This window comes from Filicampus tigris, chromosome 14 (genome assembly GCF_054856515.1).
Source record: "Filicampus tigris isolate MCC_2025a chromosome 14, RoL_Ftig_1.0, whole genome shotgun sequence".
NCBI classification, from domain to species: domain Eukaryota; kingdom Metazoa; phylum Chordata; class Actinopteri; order Syngnathiformes; family Syngnathidae; genus Filicampus; species Filicampus tigris.
Window position 1 is genome coordinate 21,902,222 of NC_141230.1, and position 18,709 is coordinate 21,920,930.

General features: G+C 42.7%; 3 protein-coding genes across 15 annotated transcripts in view; 2 read left to right on the top strand and 1 right to left on the bottom strand.

Moving 5' to 3' along the window:
* lrrfip1a (leucine rich repeat (in FLII) interacting protein 1a) overlaps positions 1-12,188 on the top strand; it is a 28,379-nt gene extending 16,191 nt beyond the window's left edge. For 9 of the 13 annotated variants that reach the window (XM_086052202.1, XM_086052210.1, XM_086052203.1 and 6 more), the window contains 9 exons: positions 279-305; positions 393-518; positions 634-705; positions 1,718-1,888; positions 2,123-2,215; positions 2,402-2,494; positions 2,636-2,728; positions 3,504-3,648; positions 4,531-9,098. In XM_086052202.1, the coding sequence (XP_085908328.1) occupies positions 279-305; positions 393-518; positions 634-705; positions 1,718-1,888; positions 2,123-2,215; positions 2,402-2,494; positions 2,636-2,728; positions 3,504-3,648; positions 4,531-8,432 (4,722 nt within the window). In that variant the 3' untranslated portion in view covers positions 8,433-9,098. Of the gene's footprint in view, positions 1-278; positions 306-392; positions 519-633; positions 706-1,717; positions 1,889-2,122; positions 2,216-2,401; positions 2,495-2,635; positions 2,729-3,503; positions 3,649-4,530; positions 9,099-9,833; positions 9,884-10,315; positions 10,437-10,506; positions 10,587-10,687; positions 10,793-11,628 lie in introns of those variants that run through there. The other 4 variants (XM_086052216.1, XM_086052205.1, XM_086052208.1 and 1 more) reach the window with 4 other exon arrangements.
* Positions 12,088-15,369, bottom strand: tyw5 (tRNA-yW synthesizing protein 5). The gene is made up of 8 exons (XM_086052227.1): positions 15,186-15,369; positions 14,452-14,606; positions 14,298-14,367; positions 14,184-14,228; positions 13,783-13,920; positions 13,628-13,715; positions 13,165-13,281; positions 12,088-13,041 (listed from the first exon to the last, which is right to left on the bottom strand). The coding sequence occupies exons 1-8, from the start codon at positions 15,303-15,305 to the stop codon at positions 12,764-12,766; spliced, it is 1,011 nt and encodes a 336-aa protein (XP_085908353.1). The 5' UTR covers positions 15,306-15,369; the 3' UTR covers positions 12,088-12,763.
* A 174-nt stretch (positions 15,370-15,543) lies between these two features.
* On the top strand, positions 15,544-18,356 carry maip1 (matrix AAA peptidase interacting protein 1). Its single transcript, XM_086052232.1, has 5 exons — positions 15,544-16,100; positions 16,434-16,505; positions 16,634-16,760; positions 17,011-17,161; positions 17,393-18,356. The coding sequence occupies exons 1-5, from the start codon at positions 15,741-15,743 to the stop codon at positions 17,469-17,471; spliced, it is 789 nt and encodes a 262-aa protein (XP_085908358.1). The 5' UTR covers positions 15,544-15,740; the 3' UTR covers positions 17,472-18,356.
* The last annotated feature ends 353 nt before the right edge of the window (positions 18,357-18,709 follow it).

An 18,709-nucleotide genomic window follows, 5' to 3' on the forward strand; every position in this document is an offset into this window, starting at 1 on the left:
GTGTAGTTTAGTGGCTTGGTGTTGAAGTGTTGCCTCCACATGTGAAAATACAAGCAATCGGGTTGTCTTCTTCACACTTCCGGCTTGCGTTTCCAGAATAGGTGGCTGCTAACCAGTTCGCAACTCCCTGGCCCCACTCTTGGTTTGTCAGGGTATTGAAAGCCATACTCAGTCTTGGTCCCTCAATAGTGTGGTGCTGGTGTCTTGTATGGTTGTGGGCCCAGTGGCCTACATGTCAGCCTGGCTTCGCTCTAATTGATTCTCACCTGCCTCCACAGGTCGACGACAGGGATTATCTTGAGAAAGTAAGTGGAACAACAAACACTGAGCAGGTTATACGACCTTTTTATTTGCGTTACTCAACTGTAGCTTGACAATGTCACTTTTTGCAGGGCTCTCGAGCGGCTTCTGCATTAACTGCGACCACTCTCGCCTCCCTTGGCGGGACTTCCTCGCGGAGAGGAAGTGTCGAGACCTCCATCACAGTAGATGCTGAAACAGCTACGAGAGAAATTAAGGTAGTGCGCCCGCATTCTCTCCGCAAACGTGTCCGTAGCTTCCTTCCTGCTTTGCTTCTGCTGATGGTTCTCACTTGACGCTCCTCTTGCTCACTGCTGCTGCTCTTTTCACCAGGAAATTCATGAACTGAAGGATCAGATTCAAGATGTGGAGTCCAAGCACACTCAGAACCTAAAAGAAGTCAAGGTATAAGAACCTGAGACAGAGTTTCTTTTAATGTCTTTGCCGTAATTGACTCTACAAGGTGAAAAAATATATTTCAAAGTCACGCGGGCTGTTTTTGTAGTGCCGTAACACTTGGGTCAGACATCGCATCCTCTCCTTCCTCGGTTTGCGTCTTCCTTCTGTTTGCTTGCTGTTAGCTTCGATTTGCGCACATGTTGGGAGAAGCCGAAAGACAACTCATATTCCCACACTGATGCTAGATATAATAATAGTCTACATCACGGTTCATCATCCGCACCTCCACTATATCATTTTTTTAACTGATCTTTTTTTATGGGTACTTACCTGATGCCCTCGCAAGTGGGAAAGGAGAGACACAGTCCTGGTAAACTTTTTAACTGTTGATTGAAATGATTACACTAACCGTTTGAGATGTTGTGACTGTTCCAAAAAACAGTCCCAGTTCCAAGACTAGACGTAGAACCCCCAAAAGTGATCAAGAGTCTGAATTCTCGATCACCATAACACCAGTAACAACATTGGAAAAGTATTTCTAGAAAAAGGTACGCTCTCAAAAGCTGGTGTCAACATCTCTTGAAGTTAAATGGAGGTAGGACTTTGAGAGTTGAGATCAAGTTCAATTGTAGTTGACTCCGATAGTGAGACCAAGACCAAGTCCCAGATCTTGAGTAATACAATGGCAAAATCATTTCCGGAAAAAGAAGCCAAATGAAATCAAGACTAAGACTTTTAAAGGGTTGAGATTAAGTCAAGATCATGACCAGGTTAATTAATCCATGACCCCATAAATCGTCTTTAAACCATGACCTATTCGTATTACGGTTCACTTTTCAACTTAATCTCCTGTTTAGCATGTATGCTCACTGCATTGATGCTTTCTGTTTTGTTTCCATGTTTCATCCAACTTAATCTTCTTTCCTAACTTCCTTTACTGATGGAGGAAAATGTAATGAGATTGAAAAAGGAATTGGCAAAGTGTTTTCAATTTCAGACTCTGCATGTGTTTTTATAGGAGGCGCTAACAGAAGTGGAGGAGAAGTACCGCAAAGCCATGGTGTCCAACGCCCAGCTGGACAATGAAAAAAACAACCTGATGTACCAGGTGGACACACTCAAAGACTCGCTGATAGAACTAGAAGAACTCCTGTCCGAGTCAAGGCGGGAGTACGAGGAGAAGGTCAAGGTATGGCGTGCGGTCACTGCAATGTTGTATTTTTTTTTCCACTTTTTACTGCTGTCATATGTGCAAACCTAATTTGACACACTGAACGTTAAACTAAGGGGCCAAATGAAGTGTAATTCTCATTGGTTAATTTTTCATCACATTTTTACATTTAGCAATACCATGGTCAGTTTCAATGTATTTCAGTGACTGTTTTTGTCCGTGGGTATACTCATTCCCTCCCATTTTCCACAGGACTTTGAACGCGAGAAACATGCCCACAGTGTACTTCAGTACCAGTTTAATGAAATGAAAGAAACACTGAAACAAAGTGAGGAGCTGCTTAATGTGAGTATTTACTTGCTCTAAGGTGTTCTTACTTTCTTGCTCTAAGGTGAGGCAGGTGAAAGCGGGCCCATCACTTGCTTGCTTGCTTGATTTCATTTCACACAAATTTTCCTTTCACACAAAAACCTTATCTCTGCTTTCTTTTTCCTTTGCTTTTTCCTTTCATGTCTTCTCTTGCTACTGTAGGAGATCCGTCAGTTGCGTATGAAACAGGAGGGTTTTGCAAGGGAAATGACGGATCTACAAGAGACATTGGAGTGGAAGGATAAGAAAATTGGGGTACGGCCCAGTTCTCCGGCCTCTGTATTTTTGTCATCTTCTTCAGCCAGCATGAAACTGACCTCACTGTTCTTACTTTCTCTTCTAACTCCCTAAACACGTTTCACCCGCCTCTACACTCTGCAACGCAAATCTGCTCAGGCCTTAGAGCGACAGAAAGAATACACGGATGCAATCCGAACTGAGCGTGACGAACTCAGAGAGGAGGTGGTGACGCTGAAAGATATTCTAAAGGTACTCAGTTTCAAGACCTTTGTCAAGCTCTGAACTTGTGGAGCTGTTGCAGTTCTACAGCAAGTCACCAAACATTGCCACTCTGCCCACAGAGAGAAAACGGAGAATTTTTCTCAATTTAATGTCATCCATCTGTTTAGTGATACATTTTCATTTTAGGTGGTTCAAATTTGATGGCAGTTGGAAAAACACTGCAAAATGTGTCTTGAAGAAGACTTTGAATTGGCCAAAATTGGCCAAACCAAAGTGGCAGACTTCCTGTACGTCTCACGCCGTGGGATGCCTTAGATCATGCGGGAGACCTCATAGTAGACGTGCCTACCAAAATGTATGCACGAAACTGGATTGGAGGCTAACGATTTTGTAAGCCCTCACAATGGCAATTTATTTGGTCTAAGAATATCGACGTCAAAAGAGCGAAGATATTTCTTCGTTCCTGAAATTGGTTGGGCAAGTCTAATAGCAGGACGAACATAAATAAAGTCTTATAGATTCTTAACTGAAATTGGATCGGAAGTCAGACATGTTGCTTTTGAAGCAGCCATGTTGGGCTAATTCCAAGGCTCATACTCTGACCAGCTCCTCCTACAAAGTTTGCTTGAATAATTCCTAATTAGAAGCAGATGGATGGGTGGTTAACATTTCGTGATCTTTACAAGGATTAACCATGAAAAGTGCAGCATATATACTTATATTTGTATCAGTACTCATTAAGTAATTTTTATTAGAGTGACTTTATTATATTTGAAGCTTATGATGGCGACTTTTTTTCCAGAAACACGGAATAGTACTGGGACCCGATCTGAGCATCAATGGCGACGCCAGTGAATCGGAAACAGACGTCGCCTTCAGTGGTGATGCCGCTCCCCATCCGACTCAGTGTTCGCTGACTTCCCCATCGGAGGGGAACAGCATGCTCGGTAAAACACACTTGGAAACAAAGCATCTTTCCTCTTTTGCATGGCTTTGCAATAACCCAACCCAAGATGTTTATTTCCAAAATGTACAGTCCAAGTAAATTGAGTTAGAAGATTAGTCATGAAAGGAATTCAACTCAAATCAAAGCGCCACTGGATTTGACATGTAGGCCATGATTTTCATACAGCGCTCATTTGAAATTGAACAAGTGTACTTTTGGACTAACATCTTGCGTTTTCATGCTCTCTTTGGTGCTTCTTAATGATACCTCTGATTTGATCTCAAAGAGGAACTACAGACTTCTGCCATTATGAGTGGTCGGTTAGACCCTTTAGATACTTTCCAATCCAGTTGAATTACATTTCTCATTTATTTCTGACTGAATTTTGACCAAGTATCTACACTATTTAATCGAGTGAGTCGAGGCTACTAAAAGAGTCTGCAGTTTCTCTTTAGGTAACCTTCTATAATTCTGGGAAAAAAGCTTTGCAGGAAAAGTGATTTCCTTTTGGGGAAAAAATGCACTTCAGCCCTTTCAAATATTTTAAAATCTCTATATTTTTCCTCTTTTTTTCCTCGTTGCACAGCCACAAAAGCTGTGAATGTTACTGGTGTCATGTGGTGTGGTAACTGAGGTAACTGGTGCTGCTGTACTGACACCACACAGAAGTTCTTCTTATCATCAAAATGTCAATCGCAATCTTCTCCCTGCCTTCTTCTACACCTCTCGTGCTTCCCCTTGGTCCTCCTCCTTCTATGCGGTTCTCTGAATCAACCAGGTTCTTAGCCATGTCTTCTGCTGTCGCTCTCCTACTGAAGGTTACTCTTGAAAATGGTGTCTCCATTCGGCCTCCTATCACAGTATGCTCTTCATGATTTCTCAGGAAGCTCAGAGGAGACTCAGTTGAGAAGTAGAGGAAAGGAAGAGGTGGATCAAGAACAGCGTGGAGAAGTGTTTGAGCAAGGCCAGATGAGTCACCGGAGCGCCGATAGGCTCTCCAATACTGATGAGGCATCAAGGCCCATTAAAGAAAATGACCGTGGCCTTAGCCAGGGCTTGCACACTGCACTGCCAGTCACAAATGCCAGGGATGAAATTGTTCTCAGTGCCATATTTCAAGAAAATGCAACAAGTCCCGCGGAAACAGTTCCACAAGTCAACTCTGATTTAGAGGAGACAGACACACAAACAAATGGTAACATTGAAGAGAATTCTAATGACATTATTGCAACGCACCCAAACAAACACGAAACCAATGAGGAAGGTAATTTGATGAAAACAGAACCATTGGTAGAAGCTGACAAAGACTCGTGCCCCCAAGAGGATGTTAAAGTTCACGAAACAAGTTGCAGAGTAGATGTTAGTAAGTCAGAATCGGGTCACCAAGAAGAAGTAAAAGATTCTGAATCATTTCCCCATCAAGAAGTTAGTAATGGCTCTGAACCATGTCTACAAGTAGATGTCATACATTTTGAATCTTGTCCCCAAGAAGATATACAACATTCTGAATCATGTCAAGATCATAAATATTCGGAACCATGTCTCGATGTGCAAGGTGTTAAAGAACCAATATCTTGCCTCCAAGTAGAAGTGAAAGATTTTGAATCACATTCCCAAGAAGACATAAATGATCCAGAATTATGTCACCAAGTGCATGGCAAAAAATCTGAATCATGCCCTCAAGAAGACACACTCGACTCTAAATCTTATCCTGTAATAGATGTCAAAGATTTTGAATCATGTTCCCAAGAGGAAGACCTAAAAGAGCCACAATTATCTCTGCTAGTAAATGTGAACGATTCTGAATTGCTTTCTCAAGATAGAATCCAAGGTCTTGACTCATTTTCTCAAGTAGATGTCAAAGATTCTGAATCATGTCCCCAAAAGGATATAAATGATTCTGCGTTATATCCCCAAGAGGCTGTAAAAGTTCCTGAATCATGTCCCCAAGAGGATATAGAATATTCTGAACCATGTCCCCAAGTACAGAGCTTCAAAGTTTCGGATTCTAGTCTCCAGGCAGATGTAAAAGATTCCGAATCGCATCCCCAAGAAGAACACATCCAAGTTCCAGAATCATGTCCCCAAGTAGACGTAAAAAAAATTGAATCGTGTCCCCAAGTGGAGGATATAAATGATTCTGACTCATGTCCCCAAGAAGATATAAACAATTCTGAATTGTGTTCCCAAGTACAACTTGCTGAAGATTCTGAACCTTGTCTGCAAGTAGTAGATCCTGAGTCCAACACTGAACTGCTGCATGAAACTGCTGAGGCAAGCAGCGACGAAGCAGAGATAAATGCAACTAAGCCTGCATGTAAGAGTGCTAATGCACGTGGGAAAAAGAAAAAAAAGAAGAGGAGAGGCAAAAGGAAAGGAGGCTCCCTTGAGGAACAAAATCAGCAAAAGGACAAAAAGGAGGAAAATGTGACGGATCATGAAAACATTCAGATGGAAGGCATTGGAGCAGATCTGGGAAACAATGAGTCTCCTGCAGACTGTGGCACTGACGGTCACACCATTGAATGCCTCAAAGAATCAACTGTCCATCGAGTAGATGTAGCTGAACAGGTGGATCACGCTGTAACTTCAAATGTTCAAAATCCCAAAGAATTCAAGACTGAACAAGGGCTCATTATGGATGAGCAAAACACACAACATTTGGAAGCTGAAAAAGTACAGATACTTCAACCGGAAGCCTCCAATGAGACTTTTTCTCTCACCGTGCCACTCATTCAGGCAAAAGCGGTTCATGATACAAATAAACGAAAAGAAGGTTTGGATTCTGTGGAAGTCCAGGAAGGATGTGTGATGTGTTCTGAGCCTGAGGTCGAGGTCGGTCACAGTGGCGCTGATCTTATTTTGGACTCTGAAAGTTGTGACAAAGACTCTTTTTTAGATGGCACCACTAGCGTAGACATGTCAAGCCAAGGTGACACAAGTTCATTAGGTCTTGTCCATAATGAAGGTGTAACAACTTCTGAAACTAGAAACTATAATAAAGAAGACTGCGTAGCCAGGTTAGAAGTCCAAAGCCATGGTGAAACAGCTCATTTGGAACCTTCTGAAAGTCAGAATCGGGTGTCTGTGATGTCTACCTACGACATTGGTGCTAATCTCCAAGACTCAGAGCTGTCACCATCGGAGCTGTCCGTTGCGGTCAATACTGATACCGTTGAGGCTTTTGAGAAAGTCGTTTTTGAACAGGAAACTTTTACAAACCAAGAGGCGAAGGAGCCAGAGGCAGAGTGTGAGTACACATTCAGAAAGGAAAATGAACAAGTGTTGGAAAATGAGCAATTGTTCAATTCAGTCAAGATGGAGAATTCCTCGCGTGACATTGGCAAGGGGGAGATAATCTTAGAGACTCAAGCAGAACCGATTGCTGACAAACAGGCATTTCTGTGCGAAGATCGTGTTGTGGTCGCTGCCTCAGACACAGAGGTGCAGACACCAGAGTCCGAGCAAGCGAGATATGAAGTCAATAATGACAAATTAGCCTCTGCAGAGGAAACAGAGCAGCATGAACGCAGTAAAAGTGACCTGGAGGACACTGGTCTAGCCAAGTTAGCAGTCGAAAGCCATGGGGAAACAGCTCATATGGAACCTTCTGAAAGTCCGAATCAGGTGCCTGTGATGTCTACCTATGACATTAGTGATAGTCTCCAAGACTCAGAGCTGTCTCCATTGGAGCCGTCTGGTGCGGTAAATCCTGATACCTCCGAGGTTTTTGAGAAAGTCGTTTTCGAACAGGAAACTTCTTCAAACCAAGAGGCTAAGGAGCCAGAAGCAGAATGTGAGTACAGATTCAGAAAAGAAAATGAGCAAGTGTTGGAAAATGAGCATTTGTTCAATTTAGTCAAGCTGGAGAATTCGTCGCGTGACCTAGACAAGGGGGAGATAGTCTCAGACACTCAGGCTGAACCGATTGCTGACAAACAGACATTTCTGTCTGAAGATCGTATTGTTGACGCTGCCTCGGACACCCAGGTGCAGACAACAGAGTCCGAGCAAGCGAGATATGAAGTCAGTAATGACCAATTAGCCTCTACAGAGGACCCTGAGCAGCATGAAAACAGTAAAGGTGACCTTGAAGTCTCTGGTCTAGACACCTACCAACAGGGCAGTGAGGAGTATGTTGACGATGAAGATGAGAAAGGGCAGTCCTTTGATTTTGATGACATGGATCTCGACGCGGCCATGGAGATGCAGACGGTTGAAAATCAGGAGCAGAAGGAAGTTGAGGTGGGAGCTGAAGAAGTCCTGGCACATGAACTAAATGCCGATAGTGACAGTCAGGTTGAAGAGCAAAAGGATAGAGAGGCTTGTGCACATGTAGTCACACCAGAGAATCCAGAGCAGCCGGACGTTGAGATGGCTGTTGAAGTCCTGCCAGATGAATGCAGTAATAATAACAACAGTAATATTGAAAAGCCAAAGGCTAGTGAGGCGTGTGCCACAGCAGGTAACGAGTATGGACAAAACAATTTGGTTGATGTGGAAACCACACCCGAACATTTGGGAACTGTAGACAACAGGAATGAACAAAGCCACATGAAGAAGGACAGAGAGGTTTCCATTACTGGAGTTTCAGAAACCACCATCAAAGGCCAAACTGCAGCTCAGGCTATGCCTTTACCGGCGGAAGCTTTGGGTGCCGTTGCGAAAGCGCAAGATTTGAACACGACCCTCAACAACCAAGAGACAGCCCTCTCTGGAAAAGACGGGAAGAAAAATGGAAAGAAGGGCAAAAGCAAGGGCAAAGATGACTGCAAAGTGACTTAGCGCTTACATTTCATAACCAATAATAAAGTGTGATGTTGTTGTTTTTTTAAATGATGGTTGTTTCTATTCAGGCAGGCTTTTGACCTGACTTAATTGATGGCTGTATAGCTTTTCAATGGACATCATGAATTTTTTATTTTTTTTTTGCAAGATTTATGTGCCAAAAAAAGCAATGAGAATGTAAATTGCAAGCTTTTGCAACAATGCTGTTTTTCGGGGTTCACATTTTTTTTGGTCACTATTTAAGGAACCTCGTCAGCTCTTTGTGTTGTAGTTAACTGATACGAAGTTGAGAAAAAGACTGAATGTTTTTCTATGCAGGTCAAAATGAAACATGCTTGTTGATTCAGTCTGTTAATTTCATCCATGGCAATGTTGTCAAAGTATTTGGGTATGGGGTTGGGATTAGCATTAGCATTAGCCTTCAAGATTTAGGATTTGGGGCTGTGGCAAGGAGTTAAAATTGGGGTTGGATCTTAAGGCTGAGATTTCAAAGTAGGCCTAGGTCCAGGAATTTGGGTTAGGGTTCAAGGTTAGGAGGTCTAGTTGAGATTGGGTTGGGATTATGTTTATGGCATGCACAAAACAATGCAATATAAATGTTGCTTTTTGTTGCACTTAATAAATGTGGTCCGTCCACAATAAAAAGATAAACCCCAAAATAAATGCACTCATGTCATAATTGTGTAATGATGATCTTAAAGCATTTCTGTCTGTACAGTGAGTTTGATAATTTATATCGTTTCTGCACATGTTTGCCTGTGTGTGATGTCCCGTCAGATTGTGCAAGTCCGTTCTGCAAGCTACTACTACTGATGAGCCTCTTGTGAAAGTGGTTCGTTTTTGCCGAATAGTTTAACTATGTTGTCTATGTAACATGAGTTCATGAGAGCACATGCTAGACGCATGAGTGAGTGATTCATGGTGCGCTCCATCTTTTGCAATCTATACACGATTACATGCTCCAAAGGGGGGTCGCCGTCAATTATTTGGGTTTATTTGTTATTTGTGACAGGGCTCAGTCCTTAAACCCCACGAATAGCAGGGATGTATTTTTTTATATATTTTTTGGGGGGAGAGTGTGTGCTGTAGTTGTCTGTGCCGTGCGCCCTCCTCTCCTGAGTTTGTATGCATGTTAACCGAGCTCCCTCACGCTCTGCTCCGTCAACCCCTCCATGGATGTCTGCACTTTTTGCATGCATCTGCCTCCCAACACAGCCCCCCTCACACCGCACCTTTGGCTCCACCCACTCCTGGTATGTTCACTTATTTCTCCTTGTGCAGTTCTGATTTGTATTTTTCATGTTCATCCATAGACGTCGCTGATATTCATTGTGGCTTGTTGCTGTTTGTTCTCAAAACTTTGTTTTTATCCCCACCGACACCCCCCGCCCCCACCAGAGATTCGTCTCAGGAAACTAGTGGACGAGCGTGAAAAAATGATAGAGCAGGTAAGTTGACATGTTTTATCTGAGAATATGTATAAAATGCATTTATAGATCAATATCGAACGTCTACTCTGATTCAATTCTTTTGATAGGCCAACGTTCGTCACATGGAGGAGTTGTGATCAGTATTTCCTGTGTGCAGGAATTTATATCCATTTACAAGTACGACCCTAATGACCGTAAAAAGTGCCAAAATAAAAAATTAACTACCCTAAAAAAAAATGTACATCGGTACAAATTTGACTCCAATCAAATGCCAAAAAGTTCAAGCGCAAATTCAAACATGACTACCACAACGCAACCACCCAACAAAAAAAGGTTGTGGGGGTTCAAATGCTACCATTAAAATAAAGCGACTAAACACCCATATGTTTTATCCATTCGAGTAGGTCATCGTGATCTTCCATGTTTTTTTTTTTCTCGCTGTGTTTTCAGATAAAGAAGCTCAAAGCTCAAGTGGACCAGAAAAGCCCGAAAAATGGCTCCGATGGCAGTTTAAGTGCTGAGGGTGAACTTTTGGAAAACGGGGATGATCCCAACATCATTGAACTGCAGAGTAAGCATGCACAGCAATGAATGTTTTAGTTTTTCTGCAATTCAGTCATTGTTGGTGTTTATTTTATCAGGAGATTCCAGCAGGCAAATAAGCGACATGAAGTTCAAACTAGTAAAGGCTGAGCAAGAAATGACTGCATTGGAACAAAATGTAAGATTACCAACTTGTTTTTCCTCCCAAACAGAAAGAAATTATTTTTGTTGTTTTTCCAGTTATTTTATAAAGCTTATTTTTTTGTCATTGTTGCGCAGGTGAGTAGACTTGAGGGTCAGGTGAGCCGCTACAAGTCGGCGGCTGAAAATGCAGAAAAGGTGGAGGACGATCTCAAAGCGGAAAAGAGGAAGCTGCAGCGAGAGGTACGTTGCTTTGCACACTCAGACACACACCAAGACCCAACCTCGCCAAATGTTTTACTCAATACCACCCAAACTATGATCCCAAAATACGTTACCATTTAAACTCATTTTACAGAATCACCCTTACAAATAGCTTACAGTTTTGATTTTAAAATCATGTACTGGAATTGCAGAGGTCTCCTTTGCAAACTATAACCGTGAATTCCCATTACTGCATGTGAAAATCTGTAATATAAGAATTGAAAAAAAACAACCTATAAACTTACTAAAACGTGCTCGCTGGCACAATTTGCTCCAAACTGTTACTCCAAGTTAATGTTCACTTTTAAACGGATATATGGAACAAGTTCAATATTATATATTTGAACATCCAAATGTTCAAGTGGTTTATGGGAATTATGTAATTATAATAATTATTATTATATTGGCTTTGCTCTGTGAAAGCAACTTCTTAACGCAAGATCATTTGGGGACCTTCTTTGCCCCTTTCTTAATTACGCTGCATGTCTTCCAGTAGACCTCAGCGCTGCCCTCGCATGTTGTGGCATAATATGGTACTGTGCTTGAAGGCATGCATCTCTAAAATTGGACAACAGTGAAATGCGCTATATAAAGTTGTATTGTATTGTATCTACAGTGAACAAATTACGTTGGTTTTTTTTCAACAAATTGATCATCTCACAATATACATGAATAATCGTGCACTGCAAACCTGCAATGGAGGAGTTTAATGTCCATACTGTTTGTAAGGTGGATGTTGATAAGTGAAGGCCAACTATTCAACGAAAAGAACCACATTGGTCCATCTGCCCTCTCTCGCTCGCTCTCTCTCTCAGTTGCGTTCGGCACTGGACAAGGTGGACGAGCTAGAGTCCAACAACAGCCACCTCAATAAGCGACTGGAGAAGATGAAGTCCAGCCGCGGCATGGCCCAGACGCCGTAGCGAGTACCGTACTTCTCGTGTGCCATCTCTCATCGTGTCCGGTAAGACACCAGGAAGCTGCTTTTGAGCGGAAGCGCCACATGAAGGACGATGCTGAAGAGTCGCTCGCCTCCCAGACGCTCTCTCCTTGCCTTTTGTTCACCGTAGCGTCGCTATCAACTTTTTTCGAGAGTCAATGAGTGAGCGTGTGCTTTCTGCGTGTCTGTCAATCAAAGTGCACATTTCGGAGTGGTTTTTGTCTGTTTTGCTCACTTTGCATTTCAACGCCAAAATATATAGACGATACTGAAGAAATGTGACATCCGGGACGCAAAACGGTGAAGACGTCAAAGACACTGGGGCACATGCTGCTTCACTGTTTACACACACACACAAAAAAGCTTTAATCATGAATGTGTCATACAAAAAAAGCGTTATTGTTGTGCAATAAAGTGTCAAAACCTTTGCTGCAATTTTGCCATTGACTCTCACCTGTGATTTTTATTAGGGTCAGAGAAGTCCCTGCCTCTTCTGACAAATGAATGGCCTAAAGATGGGGGGCCTAAACTGGACCAAAAACATTTTTTTGGGGGGTCTAGTGAAAATGTATTTTAGGGGGTCCCCCCCAAAAAGCTACTTCATTAGAGTCCTAAGGTAAGCAATAAAAAAATACTACTCACCACATGGCTCAAGTTGAACGTCAGGCTTTTTTACATGGCATTCACCATTCACTTCATGAGCTATCATCTTTTCTCACCATTGTGGCACATGCTTTCGGTTGTTCTCGATTACAAGAAAGAATATACGCCCTTGACACTAGTTTCCCTAATCAACATAAAATTGGAAGGACATTTTTAAGGACACATGCAAACATCAAGCACCCATGCTAGAAATTGCACAGGAAGCCAGCCTGCCATTTTGATTTGAAGCATCAAATTCCCAGCTCCCACTAAGGAATTTCACCAAAGGAGCCAATCAGGAGCAGGTATCCGAATCCGATGGTGACATCAAACTGTCAAGCTTTCCAATCCCACTTTATGGCGCAAAATCACTCCAAGGCCACCTGCGGGCTCGCTGGGCAATCGCAAAACGTCCGCTCTCGGATTCTCTGAATCATGCGGCGACCGTAAAAGTCGCCGTACTCTGGCGGCAGTTCGTCCAGACAGCGCAGCGCCCTCTCCAGGCCTTGCAGGGCGCGACTCGCAGCCACCGGGTCTTTGTTGCCATACGGGTCCTTTCTGTCGTAGCCGTCGGCGGGTAGCCGACGCCAAAACACGTTGACGCCCACGCCGAACTGTAGCGCCAGGGTGTTGTGGAACCAGAGGGCTGCCAAAGCATACAGAAAAATAATTTTGCGCCAGTCCAGGATCAGCTGGCAGCTCACCTGCAACCTTAATGAGGGCAAGCTCTATAGAAAATGGACTGATGGAAATACCGAAAATGTTTTACCAGGAATGAAAAGCAGATCTCCAGGCTCCAGCACACATTCGTATCTCACTGCCTTCACAAACTCTGGATACAAGTTGACGTCTGGTGAGTCAATTTCCAAGACCTCAGATTTGTCACCTAAAAAAGGTCGAATGAGAATCAAAAGGACATCACTCTTTTGGTGTTTCATTGTTTTTTTAATCCGAAAAACACACAAAAAAAGAGCCCTGGAATTTGCCCTCAGACCAAAATGGCAAACTTTGTTTCATTTCATGGATGGGTCCTTGCAACTTTTATTACATGGCAACGGGTGAAACACGTCAGCCTGATTTTTATTTATTTATTTTTTAAACCCTTTCAATACAACTGAACTGTGCTTAGAATTGTATTCCAAGTACCACTAGAGGGAGCCCACACATCACATTTGGACAATCGCTGAACTAGAGCAATGGAAATCATCACATTGTATAGGTGTTGTACTTGCCTGTCAAATAGAGGTGCAATGCATCCTGGGGGCTGTACAGGACCACTCTCTTCCTCCCCGTCACCTGAGCCAGAAGGTTATCCATCACCTGGAAAGTTTGAGGCTTGAATCTTGAACAGCAAAGTTTACTTTTCCCGCCTGGCTGCCACACTCACGTCGTAGTGCGTCCACAGCTGCAGACGACGGGAGCTGATGCGGAGCACGCTGGAGAAGAATTGATCGGGCTCAAAGAAGTTTGGGATGTGAAAGTCCTCGGCTAGCTCGGGAAACTGTTTATGCAGGTCAGCTGGTTCCTAGGAAAAGGCAGAATGAGTCACATCACATGGAAGCTGATTGTTCGAGTGAGCCTTGTCCTTCTATCTATCCGGTAAACAAAGTCAATAGTAGGTAGAAATTGGTCAAAATCTATAGGACGAGTATGCCTGAAAATGGCCAAATGACCCTTAAATGCTTGCTTGAAAATGGAAAACTTCCTAAGTCCTTTAGGAACCGGTATGGCTTCTTGAGACCTGACAGAACGTTACAAAGATCATAGTCAGTTTTTTATTCTGGGTACCTTTCGGACATCTTCTCCCAGGGACCGAAGATAATAGCTCTCGTCCTGGAATGAGATTTAAGATTTTAGAAGGTGCGTATGATCGTCACATGACGAGCTTGTATCCAGATGTACCTCACACAAGAAGAAATCTGCGTGCTTCTCCTCAGACGTCCGCTTCACAAACTCTTCGAACGGAAGAGTCCTGTCACCCACGAGGCATGTTGACGACTTTTGACGATTGTGTTTGAACCTCTGCTTTTATTGTGAGGAAGTAAGAAAAGCTCACCTGTATACAAAGTTTTTTTGAAGGAAGTTCATTTGCGGCGTGCTGGAGACGTGGATCTTGACCTCCTTGTCACCTCCCTTCTGGGCAAGATACTCCACAGTCCACTTATCCACACAGGGGCCGAGACACACTCCTCGCAGCACGGCAGGTTTACGCTGAGAAAAAAAAAAAAAAACTATGCCAACAACCTGAGTAGACCGGTGATGTTTATTCTGAGACGTGTTGTGCCTTAGTGGACATATAAATACAGTGTATTTGTTAAGCACTTAAATCACAAAAAACACGGTTAGCATATTGCAACTAGTACCGAGAGATGTTGAGCGTTAACTATTTCACTTGTAACCTCCATACTTACTAGTTAACATTGCAACTAGAAGTGTCATGATTAATCAATCAATAAATTGACAGCTATTCTAATAATCGATTAATCATTTGGTGCTATTAAAATTGTCCAAGTCCTCTGATTTCTGTATCACAATAATTATCTTTTGTGTTTAATCAAAATAACAGTTCAGCAGCCTCGTGTGATAATGCTTCATTGTTGTTTTTAACTTTTAAAAGTAATTTATCGATAGACTTACCGATTGAAAATATTAAGTAACTGCAGCCCTACAAAGATAAAAGATACTGTATATCAAATAAGCGTTTATATCATGTCCTGTAGTCGGGTACAACTTAAAATGATCTGATCAGTTGATGTGCAAGCAGCATAACAATGGAGTTGAAGACATTACCTGTGGATATATCTGTCGAAGAAAAACATTCCTGTCCACCTCTGTAAAAACCTGTACAGATATTTTCTTCTGCGTCGCCATTTGAACATTACTGGAACATAACTGGAACATAAGTGGCATGTACAAGACAGTACACTGTTTTGTGTCACACTGATAATGTTCCGCCGGTATTGCAACAACAGTTCCTCGTATAAAAAAAGGCTTTAATGGAGAACCCTACAATTTGTATTCATTCGTATCCATATGAATTTGAGTTATTAAATTAGGTAGCATTTTAATGCGTTTGTCGACCAATAAAGCCAAACATTCAAACAATAACACGCGGAATATACAAGAAAAAGGACAGGAAATACGGTGTCACATTCCGAAGGTTCTGGCAGAAACAAAAAGCGACCAAATGATCCTTGACTTCAACGCGGACTTAAAATTTACCTCTAAAATCTGAAATAATCTACAATGTTACTATTTTGATTTGTGTATTTTTAAAAGCTTTAAAATGTGCGTGACAACTGATAAAACCCAATACTAATACTACAATAATAAAACAACAAACGGATGATACAAGTTGATGGACCGGAGATCCGTCGAAACAAGATGGCGCTCTTCATATTAAGAAACTGTTCGAAGTTGTCGTCGTTACGCGGCTTTAGTCGCCTTAAAAGCCACGAAAGTGCCCACCTAAAGCGGTGTATAAAATCCCAGTTATGTGTCCTATCCCCCGCCGGGGTCGGAGAAGTGTTGGCGCTGCGGGCGTACAGCTCCGACAGCGGCGAACCAAAACCCCATCAGAAAGTGGTAGTCGTCGGTATCCCGAATCCGTTCATTTGGCTCCGGACGCGGGTCTACTACTTTCTCATCAGAGCATATTTTGATTCCGACTTCAACATAGAGGAATTCACGGAAGGGGCTAAACAGGTTCGTAGGATTTTATTAAATGCAACGAGGCCACCATAACGTCACACATACTTCTGGATAGCAAAGCGCAAGTGTTCTCCGACTGCACCATTTGTAAACAAAGCCTTCTATGTGATTTGATTTGACCAAGGAAGAGCTATTGAGAGATCAGTTTGAATGGCTGGAATGATGATGTTCTAATGTGTGACGTGTCAGCCGAAAAGATGACGTATTCAGTTCTGTAAGTCTGCGATATTAGTCATATTCTGCCATCTGGAAGTACGCCGGTGCCTGTTGTTTACAAATATCATGAAAAGGGTGGTTATCGTTTTGCTATGTTTTTTATGTCGACAGGCTTTCTGCCATGTTTCCAAGCTGCTGTCCAAGTGTCAGTTTGCTGCTCTCGAGGGACTGGTGGCCAATGACGTAAGTACGGAGTGGGACATTTCCAGGGTCCATGAGTGTTAAGGACCCCCCCGCCCCCGCCCCCATACACACACACACACACAGTATGTGCGTTTGAATGGTGGTCTCCTTTTTACATTTTGGCTCAGCTAATCGGCAAGCTTGAGGAGAAGTGCAGCCTTCTCCCGCCGAGCTACAAGACGGCGCTGTCCGCCCGGCCCGACGAGCTGATGTACACCACGCCGGGGGACGTGGGAATCTACTACGATGACAAGGGTCAGCCTGGAAACAATCAAATCTCCTCCTATGATTTTCAGCTTCTGTCGCAAACACATTTCCGAATACTCTCTGCCAATACCGCCAGAGTCTGCAATTGTGTTATCGCTTGGTTTCAAGAACTCTGACTTAAAAAATAAACGACTAGTATGTTTTTTTTAATTCCTCTTCATTTATGATTCTAAAAGCTCTTTTCTGTCATTTGAAATACTGTAAATTACAGTATATTGCTTACCATGTTGTCCACCAGGGAGGAGGTTTGTGAGTATTTTGATGCGTTTCTGGTACCTGACCAGCGCGCGTCTGCCCGACGACACTCTGGAGGGAACTCGTATCTTCCAGATGGCCATCGGAGGAGAAGGCGAGGCGGAGAGCAAGAGGCTGCTCACCGCTAACTATGAGTGAGTTTCCACAACCGTGGTTATCGCACGCTCCACACGCTATTGAGAGAACATGTTAAAAATGTCGTTATACACTGCAGGGTTTCTCCACCCATACCCTTAAAACACATTTAAGCTTACTCAAACAGTATTCTGTGGTGCCTGTTAATGATTGCTTGATCATGTACTGTTCACTGTATACGCGTTTCAACTTTCTTCTGTAAATGTCTTCCCTTTTTGGAATGCTTACAGGTTTCAAAGGGAGTTTACCAAAGGAGTGGCGCCGGACTGGACCATTACTCGGATAGAGCACTCCAAGCTTTTAGATTGAGGCGCAGTGCAAGAAAGCAAACCCTGTGGAAAGCCCTCCAAAAACATGAACTTGAATGAATGACTCAATGGCGCAGCCTTTCATAACCTGACCGGGAGGATGTTCCACGAGGATTTGTATATGTAGGTCCCATTTCCACCTGGAAAATTAATCTTTTAATTTAAACTTTAGGAAATTTACCGCGTGTGACTTGACGCATGGTCAATTTTGTTGGCCCTCATGTGAATTTTTTCGGGACGATTTTTTTGGGGGGGACGATAATGATGCTTTTAAATACCCGTTTTCGAAGTGTGTTTATATCCGCTTTCCATTTCCACCCATAAAACCATAGCCTTAATATAACCATGTTGAGATATCAAGACATTAGTTGGTGATGGATCAACTAGTGTGTTTGAGGTGTGGTTGTGAGTGTGTAACTCGGTCAATCTGTCAAATCACACGCCTGACCCAAGCGAGCTGTCTCACTGGAAATGCAACAAACTCCATTTAATCGGGAGGTTCGACTGAAGTTTGCAGCCACCAATGTTTCAATTGAATCATGCACTGAACGGAGTTAGCGGGCTCATGACAAACACTGCAAACCGAGCGACTGCCTCGAGGTCTCACACCCGCCTGAAAGGCGGCGAACTGCATGGGATGATTTCACTTGAGTCTGGTTACTGACCGACTCACCAGAAACACAGCAACCTTTACTTGATGATTCAATTGATCATTCACGTGAATCAGCCGACTCACCGTGAAACCCGCAGCTCCTGATAACGTGCTTCGCCGAATCAAGGCAGTGACTTGAAGTGGCATTGATAACTCCAACTAATCAGTGAATGACTCATCTGTGAATCTCGTCTGTTTAGAAAACATCAACGACAAATAAAATGGTTAAACACACATGTTGGTGGCTCATAGTTACAAGATATGATGGTGAACTCTCGTTATCTGTAGTAGTGGTATGTAAAAAAACTCAGCAAGTGAAAGACCTGCAACAAAACTTAAACATTAACATACTCATTGTGTCCTCATGCTTTTTGACTAAAAGTAGGAGACGGAGCGAGACATGTTTCCCAAATACACCAAGCCAACAATTATAAATATTGAAATAAATGATGGATGTCAAAATTGCTGATCATTAGGTGAAAAGTCACGTGAATGTTTTTTTGTGCCTATCTGTTTCTCAATTAAACTAGTGTGCGTTAATTGGAGATTTTAACTTTGTACACTTTGCAGTTTGTCGTTTTGTGAAA